Source organism: Ornithorhynchus anatinus, chromosome 4 (genome assembly GCF_004115215.2).
Source record: "Ornithorhynchus anatinus isolate Pmale09 chromosome 4, mOrnAna1.pri.v4, whole genome shotgun sequence".
Lineage (NCBI taxonomy): Eukaryota > Metazoa > Chordata > Mammalia > Monotremata > Ornithorhynchidae > Ornithorhynchus > Ornithorhynchus anatinus.
Genome location: NC_041731.1, coordinates 70,594,089 through 70,616,493, shown reverse-complemented (window position 1 = coordinate 70,616,493; position 22,405 = coordinate 70,594,089). Strand labels below are relative to the sequence as shown.

General features: G+C 41.9%; 1 protein-coding gene across 1 annotated transcript in view; it reads right to left on the bottom strand.

The window, feature by feature from the left end:
- Positions 1-247: 247 nt before the first annotated feature.
- The window catches only part of EBAG9 (estrogen receptor binding site associated antigen 9), a 34,703-nt gene continuing 12,545 nt past the window's right edge, over positions 248-22,405 (bottom strand). Inside the window, exons 2-7 of the mRNA XM_029063283.2 lie at positions 19,093-19,190; positions 17,199-17,277; positions 16,906-17,064; positions 13,804-13,911; positions 12,193-12,284; positions 248-2,381 (exon numbers count right to left, since the gene is read on the bottom strand). Coding sequence (XP_028919116.1) covers positions 2,261-2,381; positions 12,193-12,284; positions 13,804-13,911; positions 16,906-17,064; positions 17,199-17,277; positions 19,093-19,175 — 642 coding nt within the window. The 5' untranslated portion in view covers positions 19,176-19,190 and the 3' untranslated portion in view covers positions 248-2,260. The remainder of the gene's footprint in view (positions 2,382-12,192; positions 12,285-13,803; positions 13,912-16,905; positions 17,065-17,198; positions 17,278-19,092; positions 19,191-22,405) is intronic.

Here is a 22,405-nt window from a genome sequence, read left to right as displayed (position 1 = left end):
TGGAAAAGTCACTTCACTTCTCTGTGCCTCAGTTATCTGTAAATTGGGGATGAAGACTGTGAGCCTCATGTGGGACAGGGACTGTGTCCAACCTGATTCGCTTGTATTCCCCACCACCCCTCAGAGCTTAGTACAGTGCCTGGCACATAGTAAACACTTAATAAATACCACAATTATTATTATCATTGCTAGTATTATTATTATTAGAACAGAAAATCCATAGCCATCAAACTCTTTGGGGCAAATATGAGTTTCACTACCAAATTTTATTGTATATGTAATATGTATTTATAAATATAAATATATGTACACATACACACATACCTAGTGTACGGCCCTCTCTCATGCAGAAGGCAGCAGTGGAGAACTGCCAAATCAGTGGCTGGAGAGGGCAGGTGAAGGAATGGATAGAGGGTGCTCCCCAACTGGTTAGGATTGCTACACAAACTGAAATAACTCGGATCAGCACATTAACATATCTTTCCAAACAAAGAAACCAGGTGTGGATTTCTAGGCCATCTGACAGGGTGTAACGTCTCCCAATCAATTGATATAAACAGTTGAGTTTTGTAATGACTATTTGATTTGAAGGAAATAAGAATAAGCCGATTATCAGCTACAGCTTGCAAAATAGCATGAATTGGAACAGTGTCATCCAGAAAAATCATGCTTTGAAATTAATTTAAAAAACTGAATAGAAGACTTATTAAAAAATGTTTGCACATTTCCCGCAATACTTTATTCCCACCCCTACTAATAACCATTAGCTAAGAGAAAGGGGTCAGATACAACCATTTTGAAGTTTCAGGTGCTACAGCTAATTAAATAAAGCTTTCTTTTGTGGCACCTGCTTCATAATGCCTTACTAAATTCAGGAAAATCCAGGGATAGAGACAGGTGAAAGAACTGGTGAAAATAAGTTGCTGGCAACCAGACCAACTAAATATAGTTTACAGCATGCAACAGTCCTTAATAGAAAAAGAGAAAATAAAAAAATTCAAAATTTCAAGTTTAAGTCTTGGGTTACATGGATGTAAATTCCTGAATGAAGTCAGGTTTGATGGAGGGTACCCTCAAATCTCTTTGCCAAATTTGGGATCATCAATGGATATGATATAGTCATGAAGAAATTAACTGAGTTAAGTCAGGGATTACCATCTTTTAGCAACAATGAAATCATACCAAAAAATATTTATATTCTAAGGAAACTAAAGATAAATTATCCCAATCTTGGCTTATTTTATATCTCAATTAATCAATAAAATGTCATGCTTCAATAGCACTTGCATTGTGACAGAAACAGTTGATTCTAAGAATCTAAGGCTCTCTGCATCTGTTAAGGTTAATTAGATGGCTTTTTTGGCTAAAGTAACCAAATATACTCCTTTAAAAAGGGTGAAAAGATAAGCTTTTGAAAATCAATGAAAGCTACAAGTCACAGTGATATAAAAATCCCAATACCACAATTGCATCTGCTTTACAATAATCTTTCCAATTGCAATTCCATCTGCTTTATAATAATCTCTACAAATGCAACATCAATTTCCACTTAAAGTAGTATTGCTGAAAACACCGTCCTAATGAAGATAATTCTTTTTGATGTAAAAGAGCCTTTGGCTATTCTACCAAGAAAACTTATGCATTCAATGGCACCTTCTTGAATAAAAATGAAAGCCTCAGGTTTCTTAATGCTGTAACAAATTAAATGTAAAGACAAAGCTATTACACTTGAAATAAGAAGAAATGTTCACTTCATCAGGTTTTCAAGAAAAAAGGTAACAAAGAGGTTAAAAGTCCAATGATTCAGGACTAGGTTAGGAGAGTTAACCATATAAACAAAGAATTATTTAAAATGGATTTATTTTATTTTTACACACACTTAAGGTAAGCATAATAGACAGCAGAGTCTGCTTCCCACTAAGACATTTTTTTACACTGTTTTTCCTTAAACTTGATGACACACCGGAATGTCTTGTAATAATTTCTCTGCAGCAATCCATTTTCTGATATTTGAAGGATGTTGGAACAGGGCAACTGAACAAAATATTGTCTCATAAGGATCAGCTATTTTTAAATCCAAATATTAGCAGTTCAAGATATTTTGTGGGAGAATTCTGGTGTCCTGGATCGTCTGAAAAATGCATTCAAATCAAGCAGCATGTCTGTGATCTTAAAATATCCAAATCAATACAAATGATGTTTGTATTGCGTAGCTCAAAATTTCTCTCCGACTGGCACTGTCAAATTTGAAGAGCAAATGTTATGAGAGTTTCACACCAATTTTGTTCTGTTCTTTCTTCATTAACCTCTGTGCTTCTTTTTCCATTTTCTTCCTTTGTTGTTCTGCTGCTCTTTTTTCTCGGTCAGCCATTTTCTGCTGTCTGAAATTGAAAGAGGAAAATAATCTATTTCCATCTTTGGAAAATGGCACATACCACAGACTGCCCCATAGGCATAAACATCTTTTACAAGGCATCCTCCCAACACCTTCACTAATAATAATAATGATATTAATAATAATAATGGTATTTGTTAAGCACTTACTATTTTCCAAACACTGTTCTAAGTGCTGGGGTAGATCCAAGGTAATCAGGTTGTCCCATGTGGGGCTCACAGTCTTAATCCCCATTTGATAGATGAGGGAACTGAGACACAGAGAAGTTAAGTGACTTGCCCAAAGTCACCCAGCTGACAAGCGGCGGGTCCGGGATTAGAACCCACGACCTCTGACTCCCAAGCCTGTGCTCTTTCCACTAAGTCACGTTGCTTCCCTACATTTGGGTAGATACCATTTAACACTGGTTTGTGTCTAAGAATAAATAAGCTTTTTGTCTTACAATCAGTTAATCATTTAACATTTGTATTCTCACTATTCACACGACCCTGTATTAAGGGTTATGAAAGTTATAAAATAAGTACTGTAGTTGACAGAGTCTATGGATCTAATCACAAGTCTAAATGCAGCTAAGTCATGCCATTTATGTGGCAGATACAGTTCATAATTCCAAAACATCACTTTAGGTAACAAGTAACTAGGTGCAATGCTCTGCTTATTATTCATGACTGGTGAATCTAATAATAATAATAATTATTGGTGCCTTCTAAGTATCTTCAAATGCACCTTTCTGAAAAGAGTATATTATTACTTTTTTTGCAGATAGAGAAACTGAGGCAAAGGTTAACTGCTTGTCCTTTGAAGTGAAAGTTCTGAGCAATACGAAATGTTTATAATAATAATAATAATGTTGGTATTTGTAAAGCACTTACTATGTGCAGAGCGCTGTTCTAAGCTCTGGGGTAGATACAGGGTAATCAGATTGTCCCACATGAGGCTCACAGTCTTAATCCCCATTTTACAGATGAGGTAACTGAGGCACAGAGAAGTTAAGTGACTTGCCCATAGTCACACAGCTGAAAAGTGGCAGGGCCGGGATTCAAACCCATGACCTCTGGCTCCCAAGCTTGGGCTCTTTCCACTGAACCACGATGCTTCCCATAATATATGGTTTATATAGGTTTATATCACTTGTATTTGCCAAATATTTCCCTTAAACTAAACTTTAAAATTCTATCACTATCCCTGTCTCAAAAAAATGTTTTCTTTTATGCTTTGTTTATGGCATTCTCTAAGTCCTTACTATGGTCCAGAGACCATACTATACATGGAGTAGAAACAAGTTGATCAGGTTGGCTCCAGTCCATGTTTACATGGGACTCACAGCTTTAATGCCCATTTTAAAGACAAGGTAAATGAGGCACAAAGAAGTTAAGTGACTTGTCCAACGTCACAGTGGAGCAGACAAGTGGAAGAGCAAGGATAGAACTCAGGTGCTCTGATTCCCAAGCCCATGCTCTTTCCACTGGCCCCCCTGCTTTTTTACCACCTGAATGATGAAATCCTCCCCTCCCAAAAAGCGCTGCAAAATCCACATACTTCAGATGAATATAGGATAAACAGGAAGGGATAAACAGAGCCAGAAACTGTAAGGCCTACCAATGCAGGAAAGAAAAAAGAAAAATTCTCAGGCTGCAGCCCAGTTTTCTCAACTGCCTAACTGCACCCTCTGCTGTTCAAAATAAAACTAATTTTATTTTGAAATCCTTAAAATAGAGCAAGTACAACATTCGAAATAGATATGACTTTAAACCACACTGAGATTTGAATCAGGGAAAGCCTGTCACCATTCTAAGCCGTCCCTTGGCCTGCGTCCCCCCAGTTTAAGAAAACATAGCCTGGGCCTGTGGTCCAGCATTTGACTTTTTGGGGGCCTCCAAGTCCCTCTCGTCCCACCTCGGCCACAACATAAGGTGCCATTGGTGGTATGATTAACCTCCTGGGAAGGTGCGGGGGAAGAAGTAGTGTGGCTTAGTGGAAAGAGCCCAGGCTTGGGAATCAGAGGATGTGGGTTCTGATCCCGGCTCTGCCATTTGTCGCTGTGTGACCCTGGGCAAACCGTTTAACTTCTCTGGGTCTCAGCTACCTCATCTGTAAAATGGGGATTAAGACTGTGAGCCCGACGTGGGACAACTTCATTAGATCGTGAGCCCGTCATTGGGCAGGGATTGTCTCTGTTGACACACTGTACATTCCAAGTGCTTAGTACAGTGCTCTGTACATAGTAAGCGCTCAATAAATACTATTGAATGAATTACCTTGTATTCATTCATTCAACAGTATTTATTGAGCACTTACTATGTGCAGAGCACTGTACTAAGCGCTTGGGATGAACAAGTCGGCAACAGATAGAGACAGTCCCTGCCATTTGACGGGCTTACAGTCTAATCGGGGGAGATGGACAGACGAGAACAATGGCAATAAATAGAGTCAAGGGGAAGAACATCTCGTAAAAACCGATGGCAACTAAATAGAATCGAGGCGATGTACAATTCATTAATAAAATAAATAGGGTAATGGAAATATATACAGTTGAGCAGACGAGTACAGTGCTGTGGGGATGGGAAGGGAGAGGTGGAGGAGCAGAGGGAAAGGGGGAAAAAGAGGGTGTGTATGTACCCCACTGCTTAGAATAGTGCTTGGCACCTAGTAAGCGCTTAACAAATATCATAGTTTAAAAAAAAAAGGGACCTGGAGGCCCTGAAAAAGTCAATGTGGGACCCAATCCCAGACTTTATTTTCTTAAGCCTTATGGACATTTTTGAGAACGAAAAATACCGATAGTTCCTTCAAAATAATATTGACTCAAATTTTCAAATTTTTTTTTATTTCCCCCATGGAAGTGAAAATGGAACATTAATAGTCAATTCAAAAATTATCTGCTCTTTTCATATTTCTCATTTCCTTTAGTGTTACCAGCAATATAAACTACCCCGTAGATAACACTAAGCAATATTTCTTTACAAGGCTATTTTATTAATTGCACAAATAAAAATGTCTTTTTTGCATCTTGAATGATTACCTCCTGCCTTCCTTCCCAATCAAGCATTTAATTAAAGCTTCGAGGAACCCAGCAATTCACTCCATTAAAAATAGTTCCATTATTTAAAAAAGAATCTTGGTTGGGCAGTTAAAAGCAAATCTTCCAACTTGATATATGAATAGAAGGCTTAAAGTAAACTTTGAAATTTTAGTTAAAATGACTTTTCTCTCTCTCTCTCTCATCCATTTTAAAATAGACTATTTTAACCACATAGAATATTGCATATCTCATCTAACAAATTCAGAGGCTCACTAGTCAGCTGAGGTAACTCCAGGAAAACTCTACTTTTAGCACTCACACAATGATTGTTTTGTTCCAAAGAGGAACATTTTAGAAAAGGCAAACATATATGAAAAGGTTCTCTTTGACAAACAGTACAAGCTCTTATTTCAACACTGACTTTCCCCATGATTTACCAAATCAAATGGTCTCAACTGTGCTTTAAAAAAAAATCTTAAGAAGCTTCCTCTAGACTGGAAGTTCCTTGTGGCAAGGAAAGTGTCTACTAACTCTGTAATATTGTACTCTCCCACGTGCTTAGTACAGTGCTCTACACACTGTAAGTGCTCAATAAATATGATTGATGATTTTGCTCCTTTATGAAATAGGGGTCAAATACCCATTTTCCCTCCTACTTAGATTGTGAGCTCCATGAGGGACAGGGACCACACTGAGATTTGAATGCTGCCCCTCAGCCCTCACCCCTTGGGAAAATGTAGCCTGGGCCTGTGGTCCAATATTTGACTTTTTCGAGACATGAGGGACAGGGACTGTGTCAGACCTAGTTATCAGAGAAGCAGCATGGTGTAGTGGATACAGCATGAACCTGGGAGTCAGAAGGTCCTGGGTTCTAGTGCCGGCTCCACTACTTGTCTGTAGTGTGATCTTGGGCAAGTCACTTTACTTCTCTGGGCCTCAACTCCCTCATCTGTAAAATGATGATTAAGACTGTGAGCCCCAGGACCAGAACGTATACAACCCAATTTGCCTGTATCCACCCCAGTGCTTAGTACAGTGCCTGGTACATAGTAAGCACTTACAAATACCACAATTATTATACCTAAACCAGTGCATAGCACAGACTAAGTGCCTAATGCTACAGCTAATATTCTTATTAGTTTGGAAATTGGGGGAATTTATGATGCTTTAATCGAATATAACAATCACATTTACCGAGGATTCACTGAGAAGAGAGCCTGTACTACGCATGTGGGAGAGTATAATATAAAAAAGAGTTGACAGACACGTTCCCTGCCCACAGAGAGCTAACAGTCTGGAGGGGGAGACAGGCATTAATATAAATTATGGATATTCATTCATCCATTCAATTGTATTTATTGAGTGCTAACTGTGTGCAAAGCACTGTACAAAGTACAATTCAACAATAAACAGTGACATTCAATGCCCACAACGAGCTTACAGTCTAAGGAGGAGTGTGGAGAGGGAGACAGACATCAACACAAAAAAATAAAATTAAAGATATGTACATAAGTGCTGTGGGGCTGGGGGCGGGGGTGGAGGGGTGGGGAGAGAGCAAAGGGAGAAAATCAGGACAACACAAAAGGTAGTGGAAGATGAGGAGAAAGTGAGGATTAGTCCGGGAAGGCCTCTTTAGGAGCTGTGCCTTCAATAAGGCTTTGAAGTGGGGGAGAGTAACTGTCTGTTGGATTAAAGGAGGCAGGGCATTCCAGGCCAGAGGCAGCATGGGCTAGGGGTCGGCAGTGAGACATGGGAGATCAAGGCACAGTGAGATGGTTAGCACTAGCGGAATGAAGTGTGCGGGCTGGGTAATAGAAGTAGAGAAGTGAAGTGAGGAAGGAAGGAAGGGGCAAGGAGATGGAGTGCTATAAAGCAAATGGTGAGGAGTTGTTGCTTGGTAAAGAGGTAGGTGGGCAACCACTGAAGTTTTTTGAGGATGGGGGGGTTGGGGGAGTGACATGTCCTGAATGTTTCTGTAGAAAAATGATCCGGGCAGCAGAGTGAAGTATGGCCTAGACTGGGGAAGAGATAGGAGGCTGGGAGGTCAGCAAGGAGGCTAAAGCAGTAATGCAGACGGGATGGGATGAATGACTGTATTAACGTGGTAGTAGTTTGGATGGACAGAAAAGGGCAGACTTTAGCGATGCTGTGAAGGTGGGACCAACAGGATTTGGTGACGGATTGAATATGTGGGTTGAATGACAGAGGAGAGTTAAGGATAACGGCCCAGGTGATGGACTTGTGAGACACGAAGGACTGTGGTACCTTCTACAGTGACGAGAAAGTCAGGGGAAAAGTCAGGGTTTGGATGGGAAGACAAGGAGCTCTGTTTTGAACAGGTTAAGTTTGAGGTGATGGGAGGACACCCAAGTAGAGGTATCTTGAAGGCAGGAGGAGATGTGAGAATGGAGAAAGGGAGCGAGATCAGGGCTGGGGATGTAAATTCGGGCATCAACCGCATAGAGCTGGTAGATGAAGCCGTGGAAGTGAATGAGTTTTCCAAGGGAGGGGGTGTAGATGGAGAAAAGAAGCGGACCCTAACTGAACCTTGAAGGACCCCCACAGTTAGGGAGTGGGAGACTGAGGAGGAGCCCGCGAAGGAGACTGAGAATGAACGGCCAGAGAGATGAGAGGAGAAGCAGGAGAGGACAGAGTCAGTGAAGCCAAGGTGGGATAACGTTTCCAGGAAATATGTACATAAGTGCTGAGGGTGGGGTGAATAAAGGGTGCTGATCCAAGTTCAAGAGTGACGCAGAAAGGCATGGGAGAAAGTAAATGAGGGCTTAGTCGAGGAAGGCCTCCTGGAGGAGATGAAATTTTAACAAGGTTTTGAGTTGGGGAGAGGCTGTTGGATATGAAGGAGGAGGTTCCAGGCCAGAAGGAAGACATGGGGACATGGGCAAGGGGTTGACGGTGAGATCGAAAACGTTGAGGTACAGTGAGTACTGCCATTTGAGGAGCAAACTATGCAGACTGGGGTATAGTAGGACATCAGAGAGGCAAGGTAATAGGGGTAAGATGATTGAGTGCCTTAAAGCCAAAGGTAATGAATTTCTCTTTGATGAGGATGTAGGTGAGCAACCAAAGGGAGGTGTGGGGAAACATGGAGTTCAAGGGTTTGTTTGTTTTTTAGAGAAATGATCTGGGCAGAAGAGTGAAGTGAACTGAAGTGGGGACTGAAGTGGGGAGAGAGAGGAAGCAGGAGGTCAGCAAGGAGGCTGTTGCAATAATCAAGACAGGATAGGATAAATGCTTGGAATACGAGTTGCCATCTCTGCAGATGATTTCCAAATCTACATCTCCAACCCTGACCTCTCGCATTCCCTGCAATCTCGCTTTTCCTTCTGCCTTCAAGATATATGTTTTTGGCTGCCCCGCCGACTCCTCAAATTAAACATGTCCAAAAACTTAATTCCCTACCTTTCCACCCAAGGCTTGTCCTTCCCCTTTTCTCCTCACTGTAGTCAACGTCACTATCCTCCCTTCCTCACAAGCCCATAAGCCTTGGCGTTGTTCTCTATTCATATCTCTCATTCCACCCACATATTCAATCTGTCACTAAATCCCGTCACTTCTACCTTCATAAAACTGCTAAATTCCGCCCTCTCCTCTCCATCCAAACTGTTACCATGCTGATCCAAGTATTTATCCTATCTTACCTTGACTACTGTATCTGCCTCCTCTCTGACCTCCCGGCCTCCTGTCTCACCCCACTTCAATCCAAACTTCACTGTGTTGAATGGCTCATTTATCAACAAATACGTTCAGTTCATGTCCCCATCCTCAAAAACCTCCAATTGCTGCACATCTACCTTGGCATTAAACAGAAATTCCTTACCACTGGCTTTAAAACACTCAATCAGCTCACCCCCATCAGTCACTTAAGTTCTCTGTGCCTCAGTTACCTCATCTGTAAAATGGAGATTAACTGTGAGCCTCAAGGGGGACAACCTGATTACCCTGTATCTCTCCCAGCGCTTAGAACAGTGCTCTGCACATAGTAAGCGCTTAACAAATACCAACATTATTATTATTATTACCTCACCTCATGGATCTCTTACTGCAGCCCACGCCGCATACTTCATCCCTCCAATGCCAGCTTACTTATTTTGCCCCGATCTCGTCTATCTAACCACCAACTCCTTTTCAACATCCTTTTCCATATACGCCACTCCACCATTCGTTCCACCATCAGAGCATGATTAAGGTCACATCGTCTCCAAACGGCCTTCCCCGGTTAATCCCTCTTATCCCCTGGCTCACTCTTCCTTCTGCATCATCTATGCACTAAGATCTGTGATCGTTGGACATTTGATATTTGCTCCATTCCCAACCCCACAGCACATATGTATGCATCTTTAAATTATACCCTATAAATTACTTATTGATAGTAATGTCTCTTTCTCCCTTTTGAAGCAGCGTGGCTTAGTGGAAAGAGCACGGGCTTGGGAGTCAGAGGATGTGGGTTCTAATCCTGGCTCTGTCACTTGTCTGCTGTGTGACCTTGGACAGGCCATTTAACTTCTCTGTGCCTCAGTTATCTCATCTGGAAAATGGGGATTAAGACTGTGAGCCCCATATGGGACAACCTGATTACTTTGAATGTATCCCAGTGTTTACAACAGTATATGGCACGTAGTAAGCATTTAAATACCATAATTATTTAAATTTTAATTTAATTTAAATACCATTATTATTATTAGAATCGAGAACAACGCCAATTTCTGGAATTACATGTAATTTGATCTCTCCCACACACACTGGTCTTAATCCAGAAACACTTCCAGAAACTTCCAGGAAGGGAATTTGGTGCTTTGGAAGGTCCATGTACTAAAGGTCCACCCAAGCTCAATGGGTTAATTACCCAACTTAATGGAGTAAGTCACCCTGGGAACGATCTGCCTGACAATTATGAAACATGCTTCTAAATCTAATGTATGTAGTGCTGTACCATGCAGCAGTTATTTCATTTTCTACACAATGCTCTAGAATCTCATTCTCAAAGTCAGATATAAAGCTACAAGAATTACTGTCAATGGAAAAAAGTCATATTCTCTCTAACACTTTAAAATGCTGGCTCCTGAGAACAAGCAGAGTACAGGATCTGGCCCAAGCCGGCCACCACTGGACAGTCTGCTGACTATTAGTTAAATACTAATTATTTAATGTTTATACTTTACACACTGTGAAAGAAAATGTAAAGAGCACACTGCAGGCGGCAGATAGAAATCTAAGTGAGGGGAGGACTTGAGAAGTAAATAGGAAAGTAGAAAATAGTGAAAAGTTATAAATGTTTTTAAAGTATTTACTTGTAGAGATAATGTACACAAGCACAAAGGCAAAATGCTTCCTAAGAAGTCAAATCATACAGTCAAGGAAATCCATCAAGTCAGATTTTCTTTAGTAATGTAGTCAAGAGGAATGAAGAAGGGAAAATAGGCAACAACGTGGTATCATTCTTCTTAATAGGAGATAAATTACAGGAAACAGCAGCAGCCCAACTTTCAATGATTAAAATGTGTGATGGAACTGATTTTATAGAGGGGAATATGACATCTTGCATCAGAACAAACTCTGGGCATCATATTTCTTCCATTGCAGCTAGTCGTTTTGAAAAGTACTTATTACTTAAAACAGATGGTTCTTATATTCAAAAAGATAACAAGATCATTAACATCCAGGAAAATACTGCTTAGTGTCTTTAACTGAAGCAGAAGGATTAATCAAAGCCAGGTAAAGTACAAAGGAAGATGATATACTGATAAGTTGAATGGAATCTGCAGATTCTTAATAAAAAGGCTGAAATTAAATGTCAAAAAAAGTGAAACTGAAAAGGCACATGATGACTAGAAGTTAAGATGCCTTGCCACCTTGTAGTTGTTAAAAAGTGCTAAACATGTTTGTTCCTAAGAATAAATAGGAAAACATAGCAACATGAAGTAAGTAGGTGAAGTAAACCAAAGGAGCAGTAGAGACAATTTGACTAAAGTCTACTCAAAAGAAAAAAGGAAAGGTGCACTAGCCACAGCTATAGGTAGAAATCATTAGGGAAAGGTGGGAAGGAAAGGAAATAAGCAGTTTCTAGTGCTCAAAATCAGTAGTCTTTTAGGAAACAAGTTATAATGAAAATACCAGCAAGGTGGTCTAATAGTAATGAGCAGGAAACTACGAAACAGTGGAAGAAATACGATGCCCAGAGTTTGTTCCGACGCAAAGTGTCGTGAAGAAGTATTGTTCTGTAGGTGATCCCGGCCCCCTCATAGTGATTCTGTCATCCTCATAACGGGTTTGGTCTCACGTTGGCTCAGCCGTCTAAAGCAATAGGTGTGAAAACAGGTGTGGCTGCAATGAGCCGCACAGATGCCTGTCTCCCCACCCTCTAGACTGTGAGCTCGTTGTGGGCAGGGGTTGTCACTGCTTATTGTTGTCTTGTTCATTCGCAAGTGCTTAGTACACAGTAAGTGCTTAATAAATACAAATGAATGAATGAATGAGCCTTGCGACTCCCTGCCATCACTATCTAGCATTTAGGATTCCAGCTGCTTCCAAGGCCTATGCCCCTGCATCAAGGCAGGTGGTTACAGAGTTGCACATCCTTTCAGCGCAAACAGCCTCCGATTCAGAATCCTACCAATCGCTGCCTGGTGGGCCACCTTCATCACCTAGCCAATCACAGGGCTAGCAGCAACCCAATGACAAACACTATTTCCCTTTCCTTTTCGATACTGAAGATCAAGGGCAGAGCTTGCAATTATTTTGAACATTATAAACTTACCTCAGAACTTCCTCCGCCTGCCAGGCAGCATCCTCTTCTTCCTCCCAGGCATTTGTATTTTCCTGCCAGGTATCCAAGTCTCCTAGTTCAGGCTAGAATCGACAACAAAACAGAATAACTAAAAACCCTCGTGGCTTTCATGGATATAGTGGCTCACGCAAACAAACAACAGCAACATGGCTTATTTAAACTGCGAACTCATAGGCAGAAACAGTGTTTATCTGAAGTCAACTGAGAGCACTGATGATGACTAAACGGACCCGAATACGTTACTGTAACTCAGCTTTGGGACAGAAAGGTTTCTGTCCTTCCATCCGGTTCACTTGCTCCGTATTTCCTATAAATCCTCCCCATTATCTGGGCATTTCCCTATACCTTTAATGGACGTTAAGTGAAAAATCATGTGACAGACACTTGGTGAAGGGATAGAAGGCTTTGGACATGATGGAGACCTTCACTAAACCATGAAAGAGTCTTAACTCGTCTCACTTCATAGAAATGAAGAGACTGCCCTTCTTACAGAGTCTCCAACCATTAGCATCCGGCTGTAGGCTGCTTTGAGGATCGTGAGATTTGAGAGCAGACCTGTAGACCGGATAGCTCAGCATGGCTCAGCTCCATTCTTTCATTCATTCATTCAATAGTATTTACTGAGCACTTACTATGTGCAGAGCACTGTACTAAGTGCTTGGAATCTTGCTTCTGGTGTATTCTGCCTAGTATTTAGTAGTCTGCAGAGAGTAAGCACTCAACAAATATCACTGCTGCTGATGTTGTAACGCACCCTTGCCGCAAACTGTCCTTACTGCCATTCCCAGAGCCTGCAATAGAGAGAGCCTGTGGGAGTGAGCCAGGTCCCAAGAACCAAGTGTACCACTGATGGAAGATTTCCACCATGTCTGGATTCCAGCCAACAGGACTAACTCCTCCTGCAGTGGTTTTGTGGTTGAGTGGGATGGTTAATCTGCTCGTACTTGTGGACAAAGGCACCTGAGCCAGGAAAAGGAGACCAAGGCAGGTAGAGCAGAGAAGAAGTTTTCGTTCACTGCATCATCATTGGGAAAGGGACTGCTGGGACAAAACGTGAGGGAGAAAAGACCAAGATATCTATTCTTGGGTCTTCTGACCCCTTTGATTAGCTGCAACCATTTTATATCGCAAGTTCCCAAGGGTAGCCTTTCCCAAGTTTTTTAGAGCACCTTGGGTGAGGAATTTTGGGGCACACAGATTTAGTTAGCATTCCTCCCACTGCCTAGTCAGTGTCCTCGCTGGGTGCTCTGAACCAGGGCCCAGCTCTCTTTGTTTTGATTAGTGAGCTGCCTGTTGGCAATGGGTCTCTTGTCCTTTCCTTCCTAAAACTGGGACTTCAGCTTCTGCCTAAAGGGTGATTCTAATTCTACTACTATTTCCCTCCCTTTTTCCCCACGACTTCCTACTTCTGGCTCAGCTCTGCTTATTCTCAAGCACAATCTATCTTCCTTTTCCTCCCTTCTTCCCTCCTTCCCAAGTGTAGCATTTTCTGTTGAAGTACCTGAGTAGGGCACAGGAATTAAAATTGTTTCACTGAACATTATTTTCATCCATTTTAAAAGGACCACTTGACATACTTACAGATTGGTGAATAAAAGGAATATCTTGTGTAGCTGCTAGTCTACTTGAAAAGCCCACATTGCCATCTGGGATTCCAAAGTTTAACGGCTCCCTCTTTTTAATGATAATCTGAAAGACATTGAAGAAAATCAGCAAGAAGCTTTTATATTTGGTGGTTGGCAAAAAATGCTCATTAAAAGATCCAAAACTCAATATATGCAGATAATTCCCAAATCTACAACTCCAACGTTGTTCTTTCTCCTTCTCTGAGTCTCAGACTTCCTCCTGCCTTTGGGACATTTCTTCTTGGATGTCTCTCAGTCACCTCAAACTTAACATGACAGAAACATAACTCTTTACCTTCTCAAACCCTGCTCTCCCCTGACTTTCCCATTACTGTAGACAGCACCACCAACCTCCGTCTCACAAGCCCATAATTTTGGCATCATCCTCAACTCGTTTCTCTTAGTCAACCATATTCAACATGTCACCAAATTCTACAGAAACAACATCGATGTTGATGATAATAAGTTGTTAAGCATTGAATATGTGGCAAGCGCTGTTCTGAGTGTAGGCATAGATATAAGGTAATCACGTCGGACACAGTTCCTGTCCCACATGGGGCTCACAGACCAAGTGTGAGAAGAACAGGGACTGAATCCCCATTTTACAGATGAAGAAACTTAAGCGGAAGTCAGGTGACTTGCTCAAAGACACTCAGCAGACAAGTGGTGGAGTCAGGATTAGAATCCAAGGTCTCTGATTCCCAGGCCTGTGCTCATTTCACTAAACCAACACTGCTCTTTGTAGGAGGAAAGAATTCACCCATTCGTCTCCTCCCAAATTGCTAGCAGGTCAATCCAAGTGCTTAATCCTATCCCACCTTGATTGCTGCATCAGTCTACTTGCTGACCTTCCTGATTCCTGTCCCCACTCCAGTCCATACTTCAGTGTACTGCCCAGATCATTTTTCTTAATGATAAGAAAACATTTCCCCACTCATCAAGACCTTCCAGCGGTTGCCCATCCGCCTCCATATCAAACAGAAATTCCTTACCGTTGGCTTTAAAACACTCAACTTGCCCCCTTCTCTTACCTCAGTGATTTCTTACTACACCCCAGAACACTCATTTCACTTCTCTAACCCCAACCTACTCACCATCTCTATCTCGTCTATCTAACCATTGACTCTTCACCCTATGTCTGGCCTCTGGCCTGGAAATTTCTCCCCCTTCAAAGCTGACAAATGATCACTACAAATTCTTACTAAAATCACACCTCCTTCAAGGAGGCCTTCTCTGACTAAACACTCATTTCCCCTACTCCCTCTCCCTTCTGTGTCACCCTTGTGCTTGGATTTGTACCCTTTATCCACACTATCCTCAGCCCCACAGCACTTAAGTACATACCCATAATTTAATGCCTGTATCCCCCCTAGACTATAAGGTCCTTGTGAATAGGGAACAAGTCTACCAATTTGTTCTACTGTACTCTCCCAAGTGCTTAGTACAGTGCACACAGTAAGCACCCAGTAAATGACTGACTGAAGCAAGTTTTTCATTTAGAGGAATCACAATTCACTAGCAAATCTTCCATTAAACAGCATATGTTGTTTCTTCTTCCCAATTATTTGGTTTCTTTCCTATATAGTATACTAAAAGACTTTTTTCTCTTTGCTTTATACTGAAAAAAGCTGGGCTCGATCCTGCCTTACAAATGTGACATTAGCAGAGGTTTTCAGTTCTAAATCCACCGACCAAAGATACACCAGAGTCACTCAAAGGAGCACCCAGACCCCATTAGACTCAGCTGATTCAAAAGCCCTCCCGTATTCCTGCTCTTAGTCAGGTTTTTTTTTGCGGGGGGGCATCCTACTCCCTGTTTCCCAAGTTCCTGTACTTCTATAGCTGCCATCGCTCTGCAGGTGAAGCCCAGGCATCTCCCCGATACTGCAGATGTCGTCGGGGCCTAGCCTAACACCCCCTTCCCGGGGCTGGCTGCAGCTCATGGACAGAGCGTTCCTTTCCACACCATGGCTCTTCGAGCTTCTCTCTCCCCGCCCCTACCACAGACAGACACCAAGATCTGAAGTCACTACAATATTTGAGAAGTTCCTAAGAAGGTAACAAACGAAAACAAATTCAAGTTAAACTGGCTTTCCCTGGATCTATTACTTCCCTCTCCAGAACTCTCTGTATTTCCTTGTAGGCAACCCTGGACTCATGTTCTTCTCTCCTTCAGGGGTAAGAGTTTGTTCCTCCTCCTACTTCAGGATTCCAAACGGGCAAGGATCCTTTCTGTGCCCTGGGTCCATCCAGGGTCCACAGCACAAGTTCTCCCAGGCACACAGTTCTCATGATGGCCAAGGGTCTCCTCCCCAATCCCTCCCGAGTCCCTCTCTCTAACTGATTTGGTCAAGTTCCCATTCTTCCTTCAGGGAGAGACACTATGGATTGATTCTAGTGGCTTTTCCTCCCTTTCCTACGTGCGGGGGCCAGAGGAACCGGGCATCACAATGAACAATATTTTCCTGGAAACAACACGGCAGTTTTGAAAGTATTTCAGACAGGTAAAACACCACTTATTGTACAGGGCTAATAATTCAGTAAATGGCTAGGGAGAAATTTATTATCCTGAGAAGGTTGGGGCAGTGGAAAATAACCACCCAACAAACTTGTCGGAATCAGTCTTTCCCCACACCATGATTGACCACCTTTCTAGATAGAGATCGAGAACAGGGCAAAGTATGGAACAAATTCAAAACTCTATAGAATAATTAACGTAACTACATTGACCAATGTAGTTTTTATTGAGCACCTATGATTAAAAAAGCCCCATACTTGGGAGCATGATTCAATCACAAAATAAACTCCTTGTCCTTGCGGATTTACAAATAAGTAATGGAATTCAAAATTTCATCACAAATTCTAGCTCTTTGAATGAGAAGATTACTATGACGAATCAATCAATCAGTGGTATGTATTTGGCAGTTTATAAAGTGTAGAGCACTCTAAGCTCTGGGGAAAGTACAATGGAATAGAGACAGTAGACACTATCCCTGCCTACAAGAATCTTACAGTATACAGAGGAGCTTACAGTCACCCCAATGGTGACCAAACATACTTTTTGTGTTTTCCTTATAGTTGGTGTCATGTCTTTAAAGTAGTCAGGCTCCAGCTGTTCCAGAGGATTTTGCTGTGTTGCCACATTGCCATTCCCACCTTCAATCTTCACACTGGTGGGTGCGTCTTCATCCCAGGAACTCCAATCTTCCACTTCTGACTGAAGAGGATAGGATAAAGTGAGGTAAGTCGCAAAAGGAAATAAAATCCTGTCATATATCAGCAAGGTTATGACGTAACCAGACTTGATAGACTAGATGTCTCCTCAAGACTCTAACTCTTGACGGACTTTACCTGTTTAGGAACAGATGAATAATCTACAGCAGTGGGCAAAGTGATTTGGTCTCCGCTTAACTTCCGTCCTCTCCCAGACCTGAAGGAGAAATGCAGAATATTCTTCTTAAGGCTCCAAAGTCACGGGTCATAGCAAAAACAGGTGACGGCAATATAAGGATTACAAAATAGGAAGGTTTTCAAGTAAATGTAAAATTTTGACCTTTAAATGAAGTCTCAATAAGCTAGGTCAATAATGAAAATAAAAAAATATGATTCTGAGGGTTTTGTTTTTTTACAGCATTAGAAAAACTTGGCAAATCTGATTTGTAGTAGAATTTGTAGTTTAGCCCCTTGTGTTTCAGTGGCTTTGCTGCTTTTCCGGGTTAAAAAAAAAGAGTCAGTTAATTGATTACTGACTTATGGGGAAAAGATCTTTCTCCAGGGATCTTCTACCCTTGACAAGAGTAAAATGGTTGAGGGTACGCACTATAAATCCTTTTATTCCCTTTTTCTGATTCCTAAATTAATCCAAGGTCTACTCCTGCTTGCTCTACAGAGATCGAAATATTCTCGAGTTATGCTTTCATTGTTTAATTCTATGCTGATTTAATAAAGGTGATGTTTAAGAACAATGATGGGGGAAAAATTGGTACGAAAACAAAAACTCCAAAGTACTACTACTAATAATAATTGTAGTATTTAAGTCCTTACTATGTGCCAAGCCCTGAATTGTACTAGATACAAGATAACAGGGTCCCACATGGGGTGCTCAATCTAAACAGGGGAGCAAACACAAGACTAAACATGAGAAGCAGTGTGTCCCATTGGAAATGGCATGGGCCTGGGAGTCAAAAGGACCCGGGGTTCTAAATTTGGCTTTGCCACTTGTCTGTTATGTAACCTTGGGCAAGTCACTTTGCTTCTTTCTGCCTCAGTTATCTCATCTGTAAAACAGGGATTAAGACTGTGAGTCCCACGTGGGACAAGGACTGTGTCCAGCCTGATTAGCTTGTATCTATCCCAGCACTTAGTAAAGTGCAACTATATCACATGGAACCAAACAGAAATCATTTGAAAAGAAGAATAAAAACAATATTCCTTGAACCCCCATCTTTGCCTCTACCAGAATGTTTTGGGGTTTTTTCTGAGCAATAGAATTTAGGTCAAGGATCTATGACCATTTAGAAGGGTCAAATGCAATGACATCTTCCTGATGCAAGATGTGCAGGATTACTTTGTCACGCTGTAGCCAAAGCTACCGCTGATTCCTAACAACAGCTGTTGACAGAACTGGTAGTGCTAGCAGAGATGGGGTGGGAATCGCAGGGAGGGGAAGGGATGGAGGAGAGGTGGAGAAGGCGGGGGGAAGCAAGGCAGGAAGTGAGGCACTCTGCCGCTGCAACTGAACAGCGGGCACTTTCCGAGGAGCAGTGTGGCGAGGGCAGGGGGCTATAGCCGGCCAGCCTGGGATGAGTGGGACCATCCTGCAGTCGGGTTTTTTTGGAACGGAAACAGGGATGATGAGCACCACCAGAGCTTGCTCCTCTGAGCAGAGCTGGGGCTCAACGAGACAGACACCTTTGGTTCTAAGACGGGTGAGATATGGCTCCCAAGCCACAAGGTTGCTGAGCCCCAGTTTAGGAAATGCTTTACTTCTCATTACAGGTTCTTCATAAACAAGAAATAAGCCACAGAAAATGGATAATGGCAGTTATGCTGCACATAAACTATTCTGAATGGTTAGATCAATTAAGTTACAATATTGCAAAATTTTGGATCTCAGATAGTGAGATTATTTTACCACAACTTGTCTGGACCTTTCCTTGCAATTAAAAATAAAAAGTGGAATTCAAGTAAGGAAAAGGAGTTAGAAGACTAGAAACAAAATACACTGGGTTTTTTTTCAATTTACCTGCATATTAACCTCTTAAAGAACGAGAGCACAGCTGCAAGGCAAGTGCAAATTTTAAATAGCCGGAACTGTGATATGGCCATTGTGAGTATCAGGTCCTGCCAAAAAACACAAATACAAATATATCAAATGGGGGTGTCATGAGAAAGGATCTTCTCACAAACTAACTAAGAAATTGCTGTTCTTCTCATAAACCTTGTCTGAGACTTGACGATCCTACTTACATCCCTTAGACATGCTAAGACATAGCAAATATATTTTTAAAAATTCTAAACATATCTAAAGGCTTGGCTCAAATTTTCAAAAAAAAAAAGTTGATTTTCCCCCATTCCTGGGAGAGAGAGGATCAAGGATCAAATATATTATCATATGCACTTCACCTTAATACATTATTTCCTAGGGAATACTATTTTGTGTTTAGCATTCTTTCACTTAATACTATTTTCAAAGAACCAACAGTGTGTTCTAACTCGGATTGTATAAGCATGTATAAAGCTTTTGCCTGAGCAATAAAATTCCATTCCAATTTAATAGTAGCTAAACTAAATACTGTAGTTCTTCCAAAACCAAAGGAAAGAATTAAGTTACAAGACAAAATAATCTCAAAAATTAAGGTTAAACTGAAAAAGAAAGTACATAACTGATGTGATAACTGGCTCTTTCAACCTGACATTTCATGGTTTGGTGAATTTTGGATAGCATTCACCTAAAACCTGAAAGAATACAGAAAACTTTCCAGGAAAACCAATTCCACATTGGTATCACAGGGAAAAAGGAATAATTCAGGAAAGTGGCTTTGACTAGCCCAAATAATAAATGGAAAAATATAAACTAATGAAAAAACCTAGACAGCAGAGAGTAGCTGCTTAAATGAGAAAGCAAGGCAAGAAGAGGCTTAGTTGTCCTCTTTATTCTTTCTTAGGTCCTGAAAAATCTCCACTTTGATTTCTACCCCTGATTCACTCTCAACAACCGGGACAGATGTAATAGTACCTACTGAGTGCCCACGGCACAGTGTGCTGCACTTGCAAAGTATAGAACAAACCCTGTCCTATGACTTTTGCATCACTGTAGACAACACCACCATCCTCCCTGTCTCAAAAAGCCCAAAACCTTGACGACTCACTTCTCTGATTCAACCCACATATTTAATCTGTCACAACTTTCACAACTTTCCTAAAAATCCAACCTTTCCTCTCCATCCACACTGCTACAATATTGATCCAAGCACTCATCCTCTCCCACCTTGACTACAGCACCTGCTTAAGAGCTGACCTAATTTACCTCCTATCTCTCCCTCACTCCAGTCAATACTTCATTCTGTTGCCTACATCATTTCTCTAAAAAAAGTTTACACCATATTTCCCCACTCCTCAAGATCCTCCAGAGGTCACCCATCCACCTCCATATCTAAGAGAAACTCTCTACCATCAACTTTAAAGCACTCCATCATCTCGTCCCCTCCTCTCTTACATCACTGATTTACTACCACAACCCAGCATTTTAGGACCTCTCAACACCAACCTACTCACTGGACATCAAACTCGTCTATCTTGCTGCCGACCGGGGCCTGTGTCCTTCTTCTGGCCTGGAACTCCCTCTCTTATCTGGCAGACCATCACTCTCCCCACCTTCTAGGCCTTATTAAATTCACATCTCTTCTAAAAGGTCTTCCCTGATGAAGCCCTTATCTCCCCTACTCCACTTCGGTCAATCATATTTATTGAGCGCTTACTGGGTGCAGAGCACTATACTGAGTGCTTGGGGGAGTACAGCAATATAACAGACATATTCCCTGCTCACAGAGAGCTTATAATCTTTGCCACCCTTGCATTTGAATTCGAATGCTTTACGCACATGGTCTTCGCCCCACCCTCAACCCCACAGCATTACATACATATCTGGAATTTATTTTAATGTCCGTCTCCTCCTCTAGACAGTAAGCTCTCTGTGGACACTGAATATGTCTACCAACTCAGCTGTATTATACTTCCCCAAGTGTTTAGTACAGTGCTCTGCACAAAGTAAGCCCTCAGTAAATACCTCTGATTGATTGATTGATTCATTCATTCAATCGTATTTACTGAGCACTTACTTTGTGCAGAGCACTGTACTAAGCACTTGGAAAGTACAATTCAGGAACAAATAGAGACAATCCCTACCCAACAATAGCCTCACCGTATAGAAGGGGGAGACAGATAACAAAACAAGTAAACAGGCATCAATAGCATCAATATAAATAGAATTATAGATATACACAGATTAATAAAATAAATAGCATAATAAATATGTACATATATACACAAGTGCTGTGGGGCGGGGAGGGGGGTACAGTAATAATGTCGGTATTTGTTAAGCACTTACTATGTGCCGAGCACTGTTCTAAGCGCTGGGGGAGATACAGGGGCATCAGGTTGTCCTGACTTGCCCACAGTCACACAGCTGACGAGTGGCAGAGCCGGAAGTCAAACTCATGACCTCTGACTCCAAAGCCCAGGCTCTTTTCCACTGAGCCACGCTGCTTCCCAGCATACAGCAGAGAGAGGGGGTCGGAGCGATGGAGAGGGGAGGAGCAGAGAAAGGGGGCTTGGTCTGGGAGGGCCTCCTGGAGGAGGTGAGCTTTCATTAGGGCTGGAGGGTGGGGGGAGTGTGCTAGTGGATACAAGTGACATGTCTGTCTACAAGAAGTTTCCACTTCAATGGAGAAAAAAATGCAAAAATATTTACAGCAGTCATCAAAATGAGTAATTCAATGTTCAAGAGTACTGAGGATGGACATAAGTTTAGAGAGGTGAAGAGTTAGCTTTAGACATATATGGCCCAGTGTGCCATGAAATTAATCAGGAAAAGATTGTTGAATGAGGCGATTTTTTAGGAGAGCCTTCAAAGAGGAGAGAACTGTGGCCTGCCAGATTTGGGAGAAGAACAGCATGAGCAAAGATCCGAAGACAGGGGAGTTGAAAGTGAGTAACTAGAAGGTTGGCTTGGGAAGAGTGAAGAAGGTAAGGGAGCAGAGGGTCACAGTCCAGGTTGGAAACGTTGACAGAACTCATCTATGGCTTAAAAACACTAAGTCAGCTAAAGACAAGGTTTGCTACTCGCACGTCCTGCCATACAACTCGACATGTCAGGGCCGAACATGACGAAGTTGTACGTACCAAGCTTCTTCAGCGTTGGACCCCATCCTTCAGTGTGCCCCCTCACTAGCCCAGGAGGCATCCTGATGGGTGGCTAGGTTCAGGACGTTCCCCTCGCCCCATCGCCCTGCCAGCAGCCTTCCTGAACTGAGACACTGCCCCTGGGCCTGGCATTA